Source organism: Chiloscyllium punctatum, chromosome 2, assembly GCF_047496795.1.
Source record: "Chiloscyllium punctatum isolate Juve2018m chromosome 2, sChiPun1.3, whole genome shotgun sequence".
NCBI classification, from domain to species: domain Eukaryota; kingdom Metazoa; phylum Chordata; class Chondrichthyes; order Orectolobiformes; family Hemiscylliidae; genus Chiloscyllium; species Chiloscyllium punctatum.
In genome coordinates, this window is record NC_092740.1 from 34,684,934 (window position 1) to 34,700,885 (window position 15,952).

The window sequence follows — 15,952 nt, forward strand, 5'->3', positions numbered from 1 at the left end:
GTGGGAGGAATGTTCATGATGTTGGGGAAATCCAGAATGAGGGGTCATTGTCTAAGAATAAGGGATAAGTCATTCAGGACTGAGATGAGGAAGAATTTCTTCACTCAGAGAGTAGTGACCTTCTGTGGAATTCTCTACTAGAAAGCTATTGGGGTCAGTTTGTTCGATAAATTCAAGAGGGCCTTTGCAGCTAAAGGGATCAAAGGGTATGGAGAGAAAGTGGGAGCGGGATACTGAAATAGCATGATCAGCCGTGATCATATTGAATATCGGTGCAGGCTTGAAGGGCTGAATGGCCTACTCCTGTGCCTACTTTCTATCTTTCTATATTGCTTTTGCTTCAAGTACATGCCCAGATATAACTAAACACGCACAGGGAACATCAATAGTGAACAGACTGACATAACCAAGAACAGGGCGACTGAACACAAATGCTTCCAGGTGGGGGAACTGATCAGTGATATCAGAGCTCCAGAGCCTTTGAGATAATCTCAGATTGTAGGTTCACCACACCTCTCTGATTGAAACACTTCCTGTGCACCAAGTCAGTAAAAATATGACCCAAGGGTTTCATAATTATCATTAAAATATGATGCATGTCTGCCATAACATTAGTTTAATATATATTTCAAATAACTAGAGGCCTGGTTACTCGGGATCTTACATTAGCAGTCATAGTACAATGTGTTTTAACAATGCAATGATTTTACTGCTCTTACAACCATGATTATATAAACCACACTGTTTAAATAATTAGTTGCATCATTGTGCCAGTGCATAGAGTTATGTGGCTTTCTGCAAGGTTTACACGTAGCAGTCTGCTAACATGGATAACTGAACAAGTGCGTTCTCTAAATATATCTTGCAATGGGAAACTGCTTGTACTTTTAAAGATTAACCAGATTTTGAGATGCAGCATAACAGTGACAAGGCAGGCTTCTCATATAAATGGATCCGATCTGTTATTTTCTTGCAAATTTCCACAGGAAAGTTAAGCCTTCATATTCTGATAAACGGGGACAGCGTCACATCCCTCTGGTGGCTTTGTTCTTGCTCTTGCATGGGCTTCACAGTACAGTTGTCCCTCTATGAAAAAGTAACCTTTCTGCTTGAGGTTCATGCCACAGTCGGAACAAACAAAGCATTCTGGGTGTCGATACTTGTCACGGGCCTTGACCACAGTGCCACTGTGTGTGAGAGATATTTTACAATAATTCAGTTAGAATGCAAGCTTGTGGACTGTTTTATGATTTCAACACTGAAAGCAATGCAAGCAGGGGTGATATGGATAGACTGGAACCTGAAATCAGATCCCACGTTCAGTCAGAAAGTGTGGCTCACTTACCATCAAATCAGCTGACTGTCAGTCAGGATGCTGGAGTGAAAATGGCTACTCAAAATAATCAGGGTTTAAAGACTTGGTCGTTGGAGTTGGAATATGAGTAGGACGATGGTAGCCAGTTATCCTTTTAAATATTTAATGAAGGAGAAGAGGGGTAGGGTTTTGAGGATCAGATATATTCAAAGATGTCCAGAAATTTCCTTTGAAGTTTATCTTTTTTACCTTTAAAGAGGACCCCTTCTGACTCATCTCCCCACCCCACCCCCTTCCTTCTCCACCAACCCTGTGAAATCCAACCTTGTGCAGCAGAGACACTTGTTCTGATGAAGATTTGGGAGTAGCAACCTGCCTCCCAGTAGTAGGCACCTGGCTTATAAAAAGGAAGAATATCTTCATTACTCACAGGCGAACTTTGACAGGAATTCTTAGGGTTGATTACCTTTAGGGACCTAAGAAACTTAGATTGAATCTGGTGCCTGATCTTCGCCAACGTTGGATTCACTGGGCATTCAGAAGCTAAGCAAGGTGAAATTTCCAGAATAACCCAGTCATACCAACAGTAGACACCTTAATGTTCAACCAGGACATTACAGGAATGGGCTGAAATGATATCTGCTGCTCCAGGAACAGCCCCAGACCCTGTCATGTTGGACTATCATTCCCTATGGCCTCTTCCACACCACTCCTCCAAACCACTGACCAGCATTTCCAAGACATTGTCTTCACTGGGGAGAAGAGGGAAGAACCAAAGCGTTCATGTTTTATTTATGTCCCAAGATCGGTTTACAAAACAATTGCTGATGCCCCTTTGAAGAAGGTGGGCCATTGCTGGATTTTTTTAGCTATTGACATATCTGGAACAGCACCTCACAAGTAAACCGATACAGGGTTCATTTTAGAAGCTCCAGTCACAGAGAAGAATTCGCCATTTGCACAATGTGTAATAAAATTGCAACTTTTTTGGCCTAAATAGGTTTATACATTTATTAGACACAGCAGGCAGAGGAAGATTTCCTCTGCTACCCCACCTACCCCCACAGTCTGTGTGTTAAACCACAGAAAGTTAAGCTTCCCTTCTTATGTGGAGGTTAGTCTCTATTAAGGTTAATAGTGCTCAATACTCTATAGTGTAGAAATCTGCACCATCACATGACTGCTTTATAATAATCCAATTCAAGGAACTGAAAAATGTGCCTTCCTTTAGGTTGAATGACTTAATTTGCGTGTGAGTGTGTCAGTGGGCACCGCGAATATTAAGTTAATTGAGCCTCTCTCCAGAAATGCAAACCAACATCCAAATCTCAATCCTAGTAAAGGAGGTTCACCTAAAACTGACAGTCATCCCATCAGGCTTAGATGGATTGGTGTGGGGTCTCAGAGTGGAAAGGGCAGTGGGTTAATTCACAGCACCATGGTAGTATTGTTCACAAAGCCAGATTGTTAGAAAAAAGATTATTAAATTGAGAAGAGATAGGATGGATATACAGTAATGCTCCCAACCATTACCTCCCATCCCCACCCCTGTCCCTACCCATGGTCCTCAGTTATGATGCTAACAGCTGAAAACATTTCACCTGAGTTTCAACTTCTGCATTAGTCAGAAATAGTCACACTGACAAGTAAGAAGATCTTAAACCCTGTTTTCTGACAGGATTCATCAAGCCGATATTGCAATCACCCCATTGTTTTTAAACTTACACTATTCCATTTCCACACTTGTCACAGAGTGGCAGCTTCTGAACACTTCCTGTGGAAGCACCAACTTTTGTCACTGGAGCCCTCACACTTCGAGTCACCACGGGCCGGGTACCTTGGACATTTTGCAAGAAGATAAACGGTGGTTAAAAATTATTTCGAACTTGAAGTAGTCAGCGTTGACCTATCTGTTAACAGCGGGAAATTCAGCAAATACCATTGTCTAATCTGCCTGGTGCCTTTGCTTGGTATATAAACAAAGTGATGGGTTGTAATCTATCTGTAATTTTTTTATTCCTTCCTGGGACATGGGCATCCCGAGTTGACCAGCATTGTCTGTCCCCTAGTTTCCCATGACAAGGTAATGCTGAGCTACCTTCTTGAACCACTGCGGTCCACATCCAGGTTTATCCTAAGAGTTACTGCTACCATTCCCTCTAGTTTCATTAAACCTAAGCAGGAACAGCCATTTCCCCACTCTACAGCACTGATTCACCTCTTCAACCCGAGTATCCTTTAATCCACCGATGTCACAAATAAATCAATACTCAACACTGGAACACGTTCCCAAATTTTGTAATTAAACATGTGTAATATCATGTAATGACTTTTCACAATTGGATCTGACAAATGTCTAAATGGTTTATTTTGCTTCCCACTGGTAAAGACAGAAAGTCAGTGATCCTCACCACTTTCATCTGCTTCCAGGTAATCCTGGATTGCACGGAAGGACCCAGATTGTCTCGGCTCACTCTTTTCCTCCTGGTTGCTGTGTAGCATCTTGTAGACTGCTGAGTTTTCAACTCCTGGTGCTGGTTCAACTCTGTATGGACATAGTAGCTTACAGTAAGCAGATGGAATTTTCTTTTTGAAGATGCATGCAGTAACTTCTAATCCCAAAGTAATACAGATAATATTCCAGACTCTAATAATACTTGGCAGTTGCGTAGGGCAGCATTAGATGGAGTCGACTGATATCTTGCTCACTCACTAGTGAGCCAGTGAGATCCCAGTGTCACAAGCCTCCCAAGTGATTATGAAACCCAGGAACAGAAATCCCAGCCCCCAAAGCTGCCACATCATCAGAGGCACTTGTTTGAACAAGTGACCTTTCTGGAAGTGCACAAGGAACCCTGGCACAGATTTCATTTTGAGCTTCTCACATTCTTCACCTTCTGCTGCCAGGTGAATATCAATGCCAGTCTAATGAGTCTCTAACGTGGGCAATGATTGTCCAACTAATGGCCTTGGTTAGTGTTAGGACAGAAACAATGTTCTTAAGCCTTCCTGTCCCACACTAATTGAGTGAGAATTAAGAAGATCCCCACTCCCATTCAGTTAAGTGAGCTCGCTGCAATTAAATGAGCCTCGGGGAAGGTGTTACGTTCTACTCTTAATCTTCACAACCTAAGTTTTACTTTTTCCAATTCCAATGTGAAATTGGTGCTCTGACTTCAGTGAACATATGTACATAAAGAATTTTACACTTTACAAATCTTAATGGTTGAACGAACAATTGTTTTCAGCCAGTTAATGCAAATTAGTAATGTATGCACATTGAGACAAACTAACGGGGTGGCAAAAATGAATAGGTAAAAACAAGGACTGCAGATGCTGGAAACCAGATTCTAGATTAGAGTGGTGCTTGAAAAGCACTGCAGGTAAGGCAGCATCCGAGGAGCAGGAAAACCGACGTTTCGGGCAAAAGCCCTTCATCAGGAATAGAGGCAGGGTGCCTGCAGAGTGGAGAGATAAATGAGAGGGGGTGGGGGTGGGGAGAAAGTAGTATAGAGTACAATAGGTGAATGGGGTGGGGATGGAAGTGATAGGTCACAGATGAATAGTCAGTTTAACACTTTGCTACTAATGGCAGTTGGATATAGAGTGTGGTGCATTCAACAAACAGTTGATTAACTATTGTCAGGCTTGTACTAAGACCAAAGCCCAATTCCATCTGTCTGAAAGGCCAGAGAAGAATGCTAGAGCAAATGCAACAGAGCCGACAATGCAGTAGCTGCTGAGATTCATAGAGTAAGATGCCAAACACTGAACATAATCCTCCCTCAATATTTGAATCTCTTTGCTGTCCTTTCAATCTTTGATCATTCTATCCTTTCAAACTTCATATACATTTAATTATTTTTCAGTGTTTTACTTTGTATGACTTCATCTATATTTATCATGGAATTTGTTATTTAAATAATCTTTGGTCTATGGAATTTCAGGATGGAACCATCTGAGTGCACAGTAAAGGGCATTTCTAGATTACAAACACTTGATCAGGTGCATGACTGAGCTTCAAGGATGGCACTGGTCTGGTGACAGGTAATGAGTCAAGTTTGGGATGACAGCACTAGGCCTCATGGCAATTAGTTGATTTAATCTTCAGACATTTCCTATCCCTAGCCATCCACCCTGTCACAGACTTTCATATTTGTTGTTCTTCCCATCCAGCCTTCCTTCCAAGTTCTCAAAACCTTCTCGCAGTTATGATGGAAGGCCACAGGCTTCAATTGTTCACTTTGTTTTTTATATATCAGAGGCTACTAGATCTGCTGGGTATGTCCATGACTTTTTGAATTATTTTCAGATATCCAGCATCTACAGTATTCTGCTTTGACATTCTTTCTTGTTGGAGATATGACTCACTGTGGAACAGTTCTCCTTGCACCTTGAGATGGACTGCACATTTTGATGACAAGCATTTGCTATATAAGGAGAAAGTGAAGACTGCAGATGCTGGAGATCAGAGTTGAGATTGTGTTGCTGGGAAAGCGCAGTAGGTCAGGCAGCATCTAAAGAGCAGGAGAATTGACGTTTCGGGCATAAGCCTGTATCAGGAATGAGGCTTGTGGGCTGGGGCTGAGTGATAAATGGGAGGGGGGATTGGGGGGGATGGTAGCAGAAAAATAGGTGGATGAAGGTGAGGGAGAAGGTGATAGGTCACGGAGGGAGCGATGGACAGGTCTGGAGGGTGGTGCCAAGTTGGAGGCTTGAGACTGGGATAATGTGGGGGAGGGGAAATGAGGAAGCTGTTGAAATCCACATTTATCCCGTGTGGTTGCAGCGTCCCAAAGTGGAATTTGAGGCGGTCTTCCTCCAGGCATCAGGTTGTAACGGTTTGGCGTTTGAGGAGGCCCAGGACTGCATGTCCTTGACGGACGGGGAGTTGGAGTTGAAGTGTTCAGCCATGGGGCGGCGGTGCGGGTGTCTCAGAAATGTTTTCTGAAATGATCTGCAAGAAGGTGTCCTGTCTCTACGATGTAGAGGAGACCACACCAGGTGCAACGAGTGCAGTAGATGACATCGGTAGGGGAACAGGTAAATTTCTGATGGATGTGAAAGGATCCCTTGGGGCCTTGAACAGAGGCGAGGGGAGTGGTGTTGGCACGGGTTTTGCATTTCCTGTGGTGGCAGGCAAAGGTGCCAGGAGTGGGGTGTAGGCTGGTGGGGGTGCGTGGACATGATGAGGGAGTCATGGAGGGAATGGTCTCTCCAAAAAGTTGATAGGGGTGGGGAGGGAAATGTATCTTTCGTAGTGGGATTCATTTGGAGGTGGCGGATGTGGTGGATGATGATGTGATTTATGCAAGGTTGGTGAGGTGCAAGGTGAGGACTGGGGGTTCTATCCTTGTTGTGTTGGGAGGGGTTGGGTTCAACTGCGGTGGTGCATGAAGTGGAGGAGATGTGCTGGAGGGCATCATCAACTACGTGGGAAGTTCATGGAAGAAGGAAGCCATCTGTGACTTTCTGAGATGGAATTGGTCCTCCTGGGAACAGATGTGGAGGAGGCAGAGGAATTGGGAATAAGGAATGGCATTTTTAAAGCAAGTAGGGTGGGAGGAGGTGTAGTCTAGGTAGTTGTGGGATTTGGTGGGCTTGTAGTCGATGTCTGTGGTTAGTTGGTCGCTGGAGATGATGATGGAGAGGTCCAGAAAGGGGAGGGAGGTGTCCGAGATGGTCCAGGCGAATTTGCGGCTGGGGTGGAATGTGTTGGTAAAGTTGATGAACTGTTCAACTCATGGGAGCATGAGGCGGCACCAATTCAGTCATCGATGTAGCGGAGGAACAGGTGGTGGGTGATGCCAGTGTAACTGCTGAAGTTCCACGTTTCCGACAAACAGGCAGGCATAGCTGGGTCCCATGTGGATGCCCATGGCTACCCCTTTGGTTTGGAGGAAGTGGGAGGATTGGAAGGAGAAGTTGTTGAGGTTGAGGACCAGTTCAGCCAGTCAGATGCGGGTGTAGGTGGAAGGGTACTACCATATAACCTTAGTGCAATTAAAGTCCGCAATAATTACACATCTTCTTACCATTATAAAGTTATTTCAAGCACCCACATGCCCAATTTCTTGCACACTATTTGCTGCTCGTAGCATATCAGTGATGTAGCAAGCTCAGATTATTAGGGTGGCACGGTGGCTCAGTGATTAGCACTGCTGCCTCAGTTCCAGGGACCTGTGTTGATTCCCTCATGTAACTGTCTGTGTATATTCTCCCTGTGACTGCGTGGGTTTCCTCCCACAATTGTTCAGGGGTGTGCAGGCTAGGTGGATTGGCAATGGGAAACACAGGTCTGCGGTAGGGGTGTGTGACTGGGTGGGATGCTCAAGGGTTGGCTTGGATTTGATGGGCCAAATGGCCTGCTTCCATAACTGTAGGAATTCTGTGACTCTACGATATTATTTCTTAACGTAAGATGTGCTTGAGAGTTCTGTTCCTAGAGCCATAGTGACAAAAGTGCTTGAACCATTAAAGGAGTGACTCTGTCATTTGAAATGCATATGAAGAGAATGAAGGTCAGCTATGACTGAGTCAATGAGCTAAGGGGAACCTGTAGCTTAGCTGAACTCATGATTCCTGTTCAAAAGCACAATTATCAGTTGTGGTGGATCAACTGCCCTTTCAAACACATCCTCTATTCCAATGCCCTTAATTGTACAATATTCATACCAACTATTATCAAGTTGTCATTTATTCGCTCAGCATTGCTAAGTTATGATGGTACTTAGAGAAGGAACAGAAGACTATTAATACTACAAGGATATTTTTTGATATAAGGTTGATATAAGATTGCCTAATATCACTAACTGCATTCTCTGGATGGAGACTTCCCTGGCTTGCACACATTTCTGAAACATTTGCTTTATGTGAAGGATTTTGCCAGAGAGGAGAAAAGTACATTCTTCTTGGAGTGTGGAAATTTGCAATGTACAGAGTGTATTCATTGTGTCTGCTACTGCAGTCATTTTAGAACACACTAGCAGCTTCTCATAGCTCATCAGCTACAATAGGAAAAAGCTTTACTAAGCCCAACCAATTTATATCAGGTTTTAACCTGTAGATGAGCAAACAGTTCCAAACACAATTGCTCCTTTATCCCCCAACACTTATTCCGTTATCCAGGATTTGGAGATGCCGGTGTTGGACTGGGGTGTACAAAGTTAAAAATCACATAACACCAGGCTATAGTCCAACAAGTTTAATTGGAAGCACAATTCTAATTAAACCTTTTGGACAATAACCTGGTTTTGTGTCCTTTATCCAGGCTATCAAAAGTAACCTTGAATGATGGCATAATCTCTGCCTCAACCAGCAAGGCTGAAGTGAATTCTCCAAACTCACAATTCTCTCTGTGAAGACATTTTTCCCTGTCTTGTTTGTAAATATCTTACATTTGATCTTCTACCTATTGGCCCTCATGCTTTGTCCCTTTAGTATTAAAAACAACCTACTCTAAGCTGTCCCATTCTTTATAAATATAAAATAATGATATTATATCACCCATACTCTGCATTATCCTCTTTGTATAATAGGCAGCAGCCTACTTCACTTGTCCTCTATCCTTCCTCAGGTCTCGATTTATTTTCTGTAACGTGGATCCCAATAGTGGGCAGACTGCTCCAACAGACTTCTTATTTAGGGTTTTTTTAGATTAGATTAGTTTCCTGAGAGTATGGGAACAGGCCCTTCGACCCAACAAGTCCACACCGACCGTCCAAAGAGCAACCCACCAAGACCCATTCCCCTATCCTATGTTTATCCCTGACTAATGCACCTGGCACTATGGGCAATTTAGCATGGCCAATTCACCTGACCTGCACATCCTTGGATTGTGAGAGGAAAATGGAACACACGGAGGAAACCCACGCAGACACTGGGAGAATGTGCAATCTCCACACAGACAGTCACCTGAGGTGGGAATCAAACCCGGGTTCCTGGTGTAGTGCTAACCACTGAGCCTCCATGCCGCCCCACGGTTCTACAAAGGTTCACCATTATCTCATTGCTGAACTACTCAACAGTGTGAAAACTTAAAATAACACAACATTTTAGTTTTGAAATTTCTTGGTCCAGGTGATTGAAATTGTAGCTCAGGTCGATGATAAGTCTGTAAGTAAGCTCGCTGAGCTTGAAGGTTTGTTTTCAGATGTTTTGTCACCATGACTAGGTAACATCATCAGTCAGATTCTCCAGTGAAGTGCTGGTGGTATGGCCCGCCTCTCTGTTTCTAGGTCTTGGTTTCTTAAGGTGGATGATGTCATTTCCATTTTTGTTTCAAGGGAAGGTAGATAGGATCTAAGTCGATGTGTTTATTGATGGAATTCTGGTTAGAATGGCATGCCTCTAAGAATTATCGTGATTGTCTTTGTTTCGCCTGTCCTAGGATGTATGTGTTATCCCAGTCATGGTGATGTCCTTTTTTGTCTGTATGTAGAGAAACTAGTGAGGGTGGATCATGTTTTTTGGTGGCCAGTTGGTGTTCATGTATCCTGGTGGCAAGTTTCCTGGTAGTTTGTCCAATGTAGTATTTTTTACAGTTCTTGAATGGTATCCTGTAAATGACATTAGTTTTGCTGTTAGTATCTAATGGATCCTTTAGGTTCATTAGTCGCTGTTTAAGTGTGTTGGTAGGTTTGGAGGCTACCATGATGCCAAGGGGTCTGAGTAGTCTGGAAGATCTTTCTTATATGTCTCTGATGTAAGGTAATGGGGCTATAATTTTTGGTTGTGTTGTGTCTGCTTGTTTGGGTTTTTTCCTGAGGAATCGGCAGATTATGCTTATTGGATATCCATTTTTCTTGAAAACATTGTATAGATTTGTTTTCTGCTTTTTGTAGTTCTTGGGTGCTGCAGTGTGGCGTAGCTCATTGAAATAATGTCTTGATGCAGCTCCATTTGTGGGTGTTGAGGTGATTGCTTCTGAAGTTAAGTATTTAGTCTGTGTTTGTTGTTTTTCTGTAGACGCTGGTTTGAAGCTCTTTCTTTAACTGTATGTTCAACTGTCACGTCTAGGAATGAACTCTGTTTTACTGCTATTAAAACAGTGATGAAGATATTGCTCAGAGCCCAAGTTGTAAGTGAAGAGTTGGGGAGATAAAGCACTGTAACAGAATTAAGAATTTAATTGTGAGAATTTGCTTGTGTAAGAGACCAGGAAGCAGAGCCTGGATTGAATGATGCTGCATGATAGGGAGAAAAAACAAAGAAGTGGTATGCAAGGGTTGCTTGCGTGAAGTATGTGGTTTTCTCTATGCTAACTAAGACATTTTAGTGCAGGGTATAATAGCTGTATTAACAATCTTGCTTTCCGGGTGTAGAAGATTTCTTGGAAAATGAATGTTTATATATGCTTCCAACTTAAACTATGTAAAATGGAAGTTACTTGTAAACCTACAGTTAACAAGAAAAGATCTGGCATTTTCAGTAATATAACTCTGACACAGGGCTAAACTTATTGCTCCAACCTTTAGGTTTGAAGATGGGGACACAGAAAACCTGGCAGTTAACACTCCTGTTACCTTCATAAGATCCCAGTAAAGACTTTTGAGGGCAGTTATGGAATAGAAGATGAACTTCCAAATTGTACATTTCACAGTTTAACTTCAATTACCTTCCACGAGGAAAGCAACTTGTCATACCAACAGCAGTAACCTGGCACACAGTGTTACAGCAGCATTACCTTCAGAATTCAGCTGCATGGGCAAGACAAACTGAGAATACCTAATCACTGAAATGACAGTGATATTGAGGCCAAATTATATGAGGCTGTCAATATACATGGGTCAATTGTACCAGCCTCAGAAGGAGTGCTACACTGTTGTCTTCCCAGCTATAATGGAAGCTTGATCATCTACTGAGGATCACATAAATAAACCAAATTACAAAGGATACTGTATGGTGAGGAGAACAGAACAACGGTAATATTATTGAAGAAGAACAAGTAAGAAAATGTACCTTATTTATCAGGTGATGTTACAGAAATGCCTGTGTCATTATCTTAAACAACAGTATTCCCCTACAATGGTGAAATTAGCAAATTCTTAAGAGGAAACATTTTTTGTTGATGAAGGCATCCATGGATGTTATGAAGCACTAAATCCAGGTGTGTGGAGGTTCATACCAAAATGCATTTCTCCAATTGTGTTCCAATTATCCACCAATTCGAACTTTAGCCAGTGTTTCTTACCTTCTACTTCTCTGTATCAGATAACACTGCACTTCTCTCTAGTGAGACTTCAGACTCCAGAGCAGATATAATAATAGTGCTTATCAAATTTACAAACTACATCACAGTTAAAAGAGAACTGATAGGGGAAAAATCATCACTTTCTACATTTTCACTAATCATACATTTGGGTGCAAGTACAGTAGAACCTCAATTACCCGAATATCAATTATCCGAATATCAATTATCTGAATTTTCAATTTTTTGAACAAGGTCTCAAGGTGCCTTAAAAATGTTACATCAAAGAGGCAAGTGAATTCGGGCTACCTGTATTGAAAAACATGTAAAACGCTGGCAAAAACAAAGAAACACAAGCACCACAAGCAATAGCAACTGGATATTTTTGACGTAAAGGTTAGTTACATAGCCCTTTGCAAAAGTAAGTGCTTTATTCCCGTCACTTAACTGGGCCGTTCATGAAAAGACTGGCTGAGAAAGTTAACACATGCGTGAGGCAATGCTTCTGTCTTTCTATTGCGGCACTAAGTTCAGCAGAAACTGACAAATGCTCTTGTGATTGTAGAGGCTGTTTGGGACCTTGTTTAATACTAGGATTTCATATATTTATGTGATGGTAAGGGTTTGATCCTTCTCAGTTTTACCTGCAATTTGCAGAGTGCAAAGATTAGTTTATTTAAATAGCAGACTCATCAAAATTATAGATATAAAAACAACTCTCCAGTAGAGCACAGCGTTAGATTAATATATGTTCATGGTCAAATCGACTATCTGAATAATCAATTATCCGAATGAAATACTGCCCGTCCATCTTGTTCGGATAATCGAGGTTCCTTGAGATTCCGTGGTTACCGGTGAAATAACCTTGAACCCAGAATGGTTCAATGATCTCTGCCGAGTGGATTTCCTTTCCCCAATGGCAATTTAAATCTGTATCACATCAAGGTCACCTACAGCTGTCTAACATCTGTGATGTCAGAAGCAGGGTAGAACAGCCAATCATATTACAGTATTCACATAGACAGCAAACCAGGAAATTTAAAACATTTTATGTTTGGATTTTAATATCATACACAATTTCAGAATTTAAATTATATGGTTTAGATTAAAATCAAAGCCAAAATATTGTAAACCAAAGCTAAAAATAGTGTTTAAAATAGATTTTTTACAGAAAGATTAACAGTCTGTACGTGGGTATTTTGTCAGTTCCCTAATGGCTCTGAAAATGCAGTCCAGTGGGACCTAAAGAGCACATCTATGGAGGAGTGCAGAATCACTGTCAGCAACTGCAGGGCTTCAGCCTATCTGCACATGTGCAGACTCCCAAAATTGTTGCATCACAATAAGGAATGCTGCCATTACTATTTCAAAAGCCAATTAAGTTTTTGTTTTTATGTAATATAAATTGGATAGAAATTAGTAGTTACATAAGGTAAAATGTATACATTTTAAATCTGTTTTCACATGCTCAATGGTTAGCATTGCTGCCTCACAGCACCAGGATCCCAGGTTCGATTCCAATCTCAGGCGACTGTCTGTGTGGAGATTGCACATTCTCCCCGTGTCTGCGTGGGTTTCCTCCGAGTGCTCTGGTTTCCTCCCACACTCCAAAGATGTGCAAGTCAGGTGAATCGGCCATGCTAAGTTGTCCATAGTGTTACACACTAACCTAGTGTTCGGTGCATTAGTCAGAGGGAAATGGGTCTGAATGGGTTACCCTTCAGAGTGTCGGTGTGGACTTGTTGGGCAGAAGGGCCTGTTTCCGCACTGTAGGGAATCGAATCAAATCAAATCTAATCATGCACTGAAATTCCATTTTGCTAAGGAGGAGTATTTCTGAGCAAGTATCAGTTATTACTCCAATGTGGAAAGGAAACCTCGAATGGCATTTGGGACTCCCAGAACAACAATCCCTGTCATGGGACATGATATCCCACTGGACTCCAGTTAATGATGTGATGAACCTTTTACCCTACACAACCGTCTCAGTTTTTATATGTCTCAAATTTTTGCTGTTATGGTCCTGTAAAAACATACACCATTTTTAAACTGCAGAAGTCTAACTCTGAAGACTGTCTCACCATTTGGATTGCTGAAGGAAGTAAAACTGTTCTTTAAGTTTGTTACCTGCAATAATTGAACAGCAGAATTGTCCAACACTCTTTCCCCAAGTGTGAATTTAAAACCACATGTTGATCTTTCAACAGGTTACTTAAAATATACCAAAATAGACTGTTACACAGTTCTTGCTTTAATATACACAGACACATGTGTGATTATTTTAGATAGCTAAGGGGGAGAGGGATTGTTAACTTCCTTGATTCTCTAGATGCAGGAAATCTGAGCTTCCCTTAATGTTTTAACTCCACAGTTTCAACGTATGTGTGAGGCCCTGATAGATTCTGTGCCTCAAATCTATTTGGTAGGAGGCAGCCTGGTTGAGACTGCAGCACGCAGCTGGGTGTGGGATGGTGGCCAAATTCAAGAAATGGGAGAGCTAATCCATGGCGATGGATCTGGAATTGATTGTCAGCATGCATTGTCCCAGCCAACAAGGCGGTGGAAGTGGATGGGGAATTCCTGCAAAGAGGGAAGATCAGAAGCCTGAGAAATGGGAAGGAACTAGGAGATCCTGGGTGATCGGGATCAACACTTTAGCAGAGAACATCTGAAATCTCTTCGGGGTGAGGTGGTGGAACTGCAAACATAGTGGAGAAAGACTGGAACAGTTTTCGGGATTGGGTTGTCTGAACTCTGGGGACTGGCTGAATCCAACAGGTGAGTGGAAAGGGACTTACCTCCTGATCCAGCAAGCCCCTCATCTTTAATCAGCTGCCAGTCGTCCCAAGTCCCAAGCTATGTTTCAAAATCTGAGTAAACATGAAGCACTTTGCCTCATTATAAAGTGTTCCATCCCACACTCTGGGGGAGATTTGTTTCCTGTCCAGTTCTGACTACATCTGGTAAAATCAGAAGTGGGCGGGTTGGAAGTGGATCAGGCCAGGATTCAAAATCTTAATATTTCACCACCTCACCGGATTGAAATCTGCCTTTTTTGGAGTTAAAATTCTTCACTCTTCCACCCAAAAGATCTCTCTGAGTTCGAATTCTTTGAGGAGAAACTAAGCAGGACAGATAAAAGGGAGCCAATAGAGGTGATATACTTGGAATTCTAAAAGGCTTTGTTAAGGTACCACACATTAAAGTACTTAATAATGGAAGAGCACATGATGTCAGGTTAGTACATTAGCATGGATTGAGGATTGGTAACTAATAGAAGACTGAGACTTGTGATTGGGGAACATTATCAGGATGTCAATCTATTACAAGTGCTGTGCTACAGGGATCAGTGCTGGGGCCGCAATTATTTACAATATATGTCCATGACTTAGATGATGGAAGTGAATTATAGAAGTAGAAGTGATATACACAGATCAAGTGAATGACGGATGGAACATAATGTGGAAAAAATATGAGGTTACACATTTTGGGAGAAAAAAATAAAACAGCTGAATATTATTTAAATGCAGAAAGACTGCAAAAGGCTGCAGCAGAGAAGTATTTGGGAGCCCTCATGTAAGAATCACAAAACCAAGCATACAAGTTCAGCAAGTATTAAGAACGGCAAATGAACTGTCAGCCTTTCTTGCAAAGACCATGGTGCATAACAAAAGGGGGTCTTACTAAAATTATACAAGGCACTTGTCAGAGCACATCTGGAATACTGTGAATAGCTTTGACCTCCTCATCTAATGTAAGATACATTGGCATTGAAGGCAATCCAGAAAAGGCTCACGATTCTGGGTTTGGAAGGATTTTCTTATGAAGAAGGAATGGGTAGTTGGGCTTATACTCAGGGTTGAAGCAGAAAGGTTGTTTTCCCTTATAGGAGAGTCTAGGACAAAAGGACATCATGTTAGATTAAAGAGCACTAATGTGAGGCAGAGAAGAGGAGGAATTTCATCTCTCAAAGGGTAGTCAATCCGTAAAATTTGTTACCATAAAGTGCTGTAGAACTTGGGTCATTCAACATGTTCAAGACTGAAATAGACAGATTTTTAATGAGTAAGAGAATCAAAGGTTAAGGGAATAAAGCAAAAAAATGTAGTCGAGAGTTATCAGATCAGCTATAATATCATTAAATAGTGGGATGAACGTGATGGACCAAATGGCCAACAATTGTTCCTATGATGATCAAATGCATTATTTTAATATGTAGCATCAAACTGCAGAATTGCAATGGTCTCATAAAGTTGCATATTGTAGAATCACAAAAAATTGAATTTACAGAATCCCTGTCTCTCATAATTGGGGAAAACTTTTAACTAAACAAACCATTCAATGGAATGCACCTGATGATGACAACCCAATAACATCCAGTTGGCACAGCCAGTTCTAAACTCCTCCTGCTAAGTGAAATGTTTAGTTTTGAAGTAGATTAATTTTGA

The 15,952-nt window shown here is 41.7% G+C and overlaps 1 protein-coding gene across 2 annotated transcripts in view; it reads right to left on the reverse strand.

Annotated features, from left to right (window-relative positions):
- Positions 1-601: 601 nt before the first annotated feature.
- The window catches only part of pdlim3b (PDZ and LIM domain 3b), a 103,759-nt gene continuing 88,408 nt past the window's right edge, over positions 602-15,952 (reverse strand). For both annotated transcript variants that reach the window (XM_072595425.1, XM_072595417.1), the window contains exons 5-7: positions 3,727-3,860; positions 3,041-3,152; positions 602-1,187 (exon numbers count right to left, since the gene is read on the reverse strand). In XM_072595425.1, the coding sequence (XP_072451526.1) occupies positions 992-1,187; positions 3,041-3,152; positions 3,727-3,860 (442 nt within the window). In that variant the 3' untranslated portion in view covers positions 602-991. The remainder of the gene's footprint in view (positions 1,188-3,040; positions 3,153-3,726; positions 3,861-15,952) is intronic.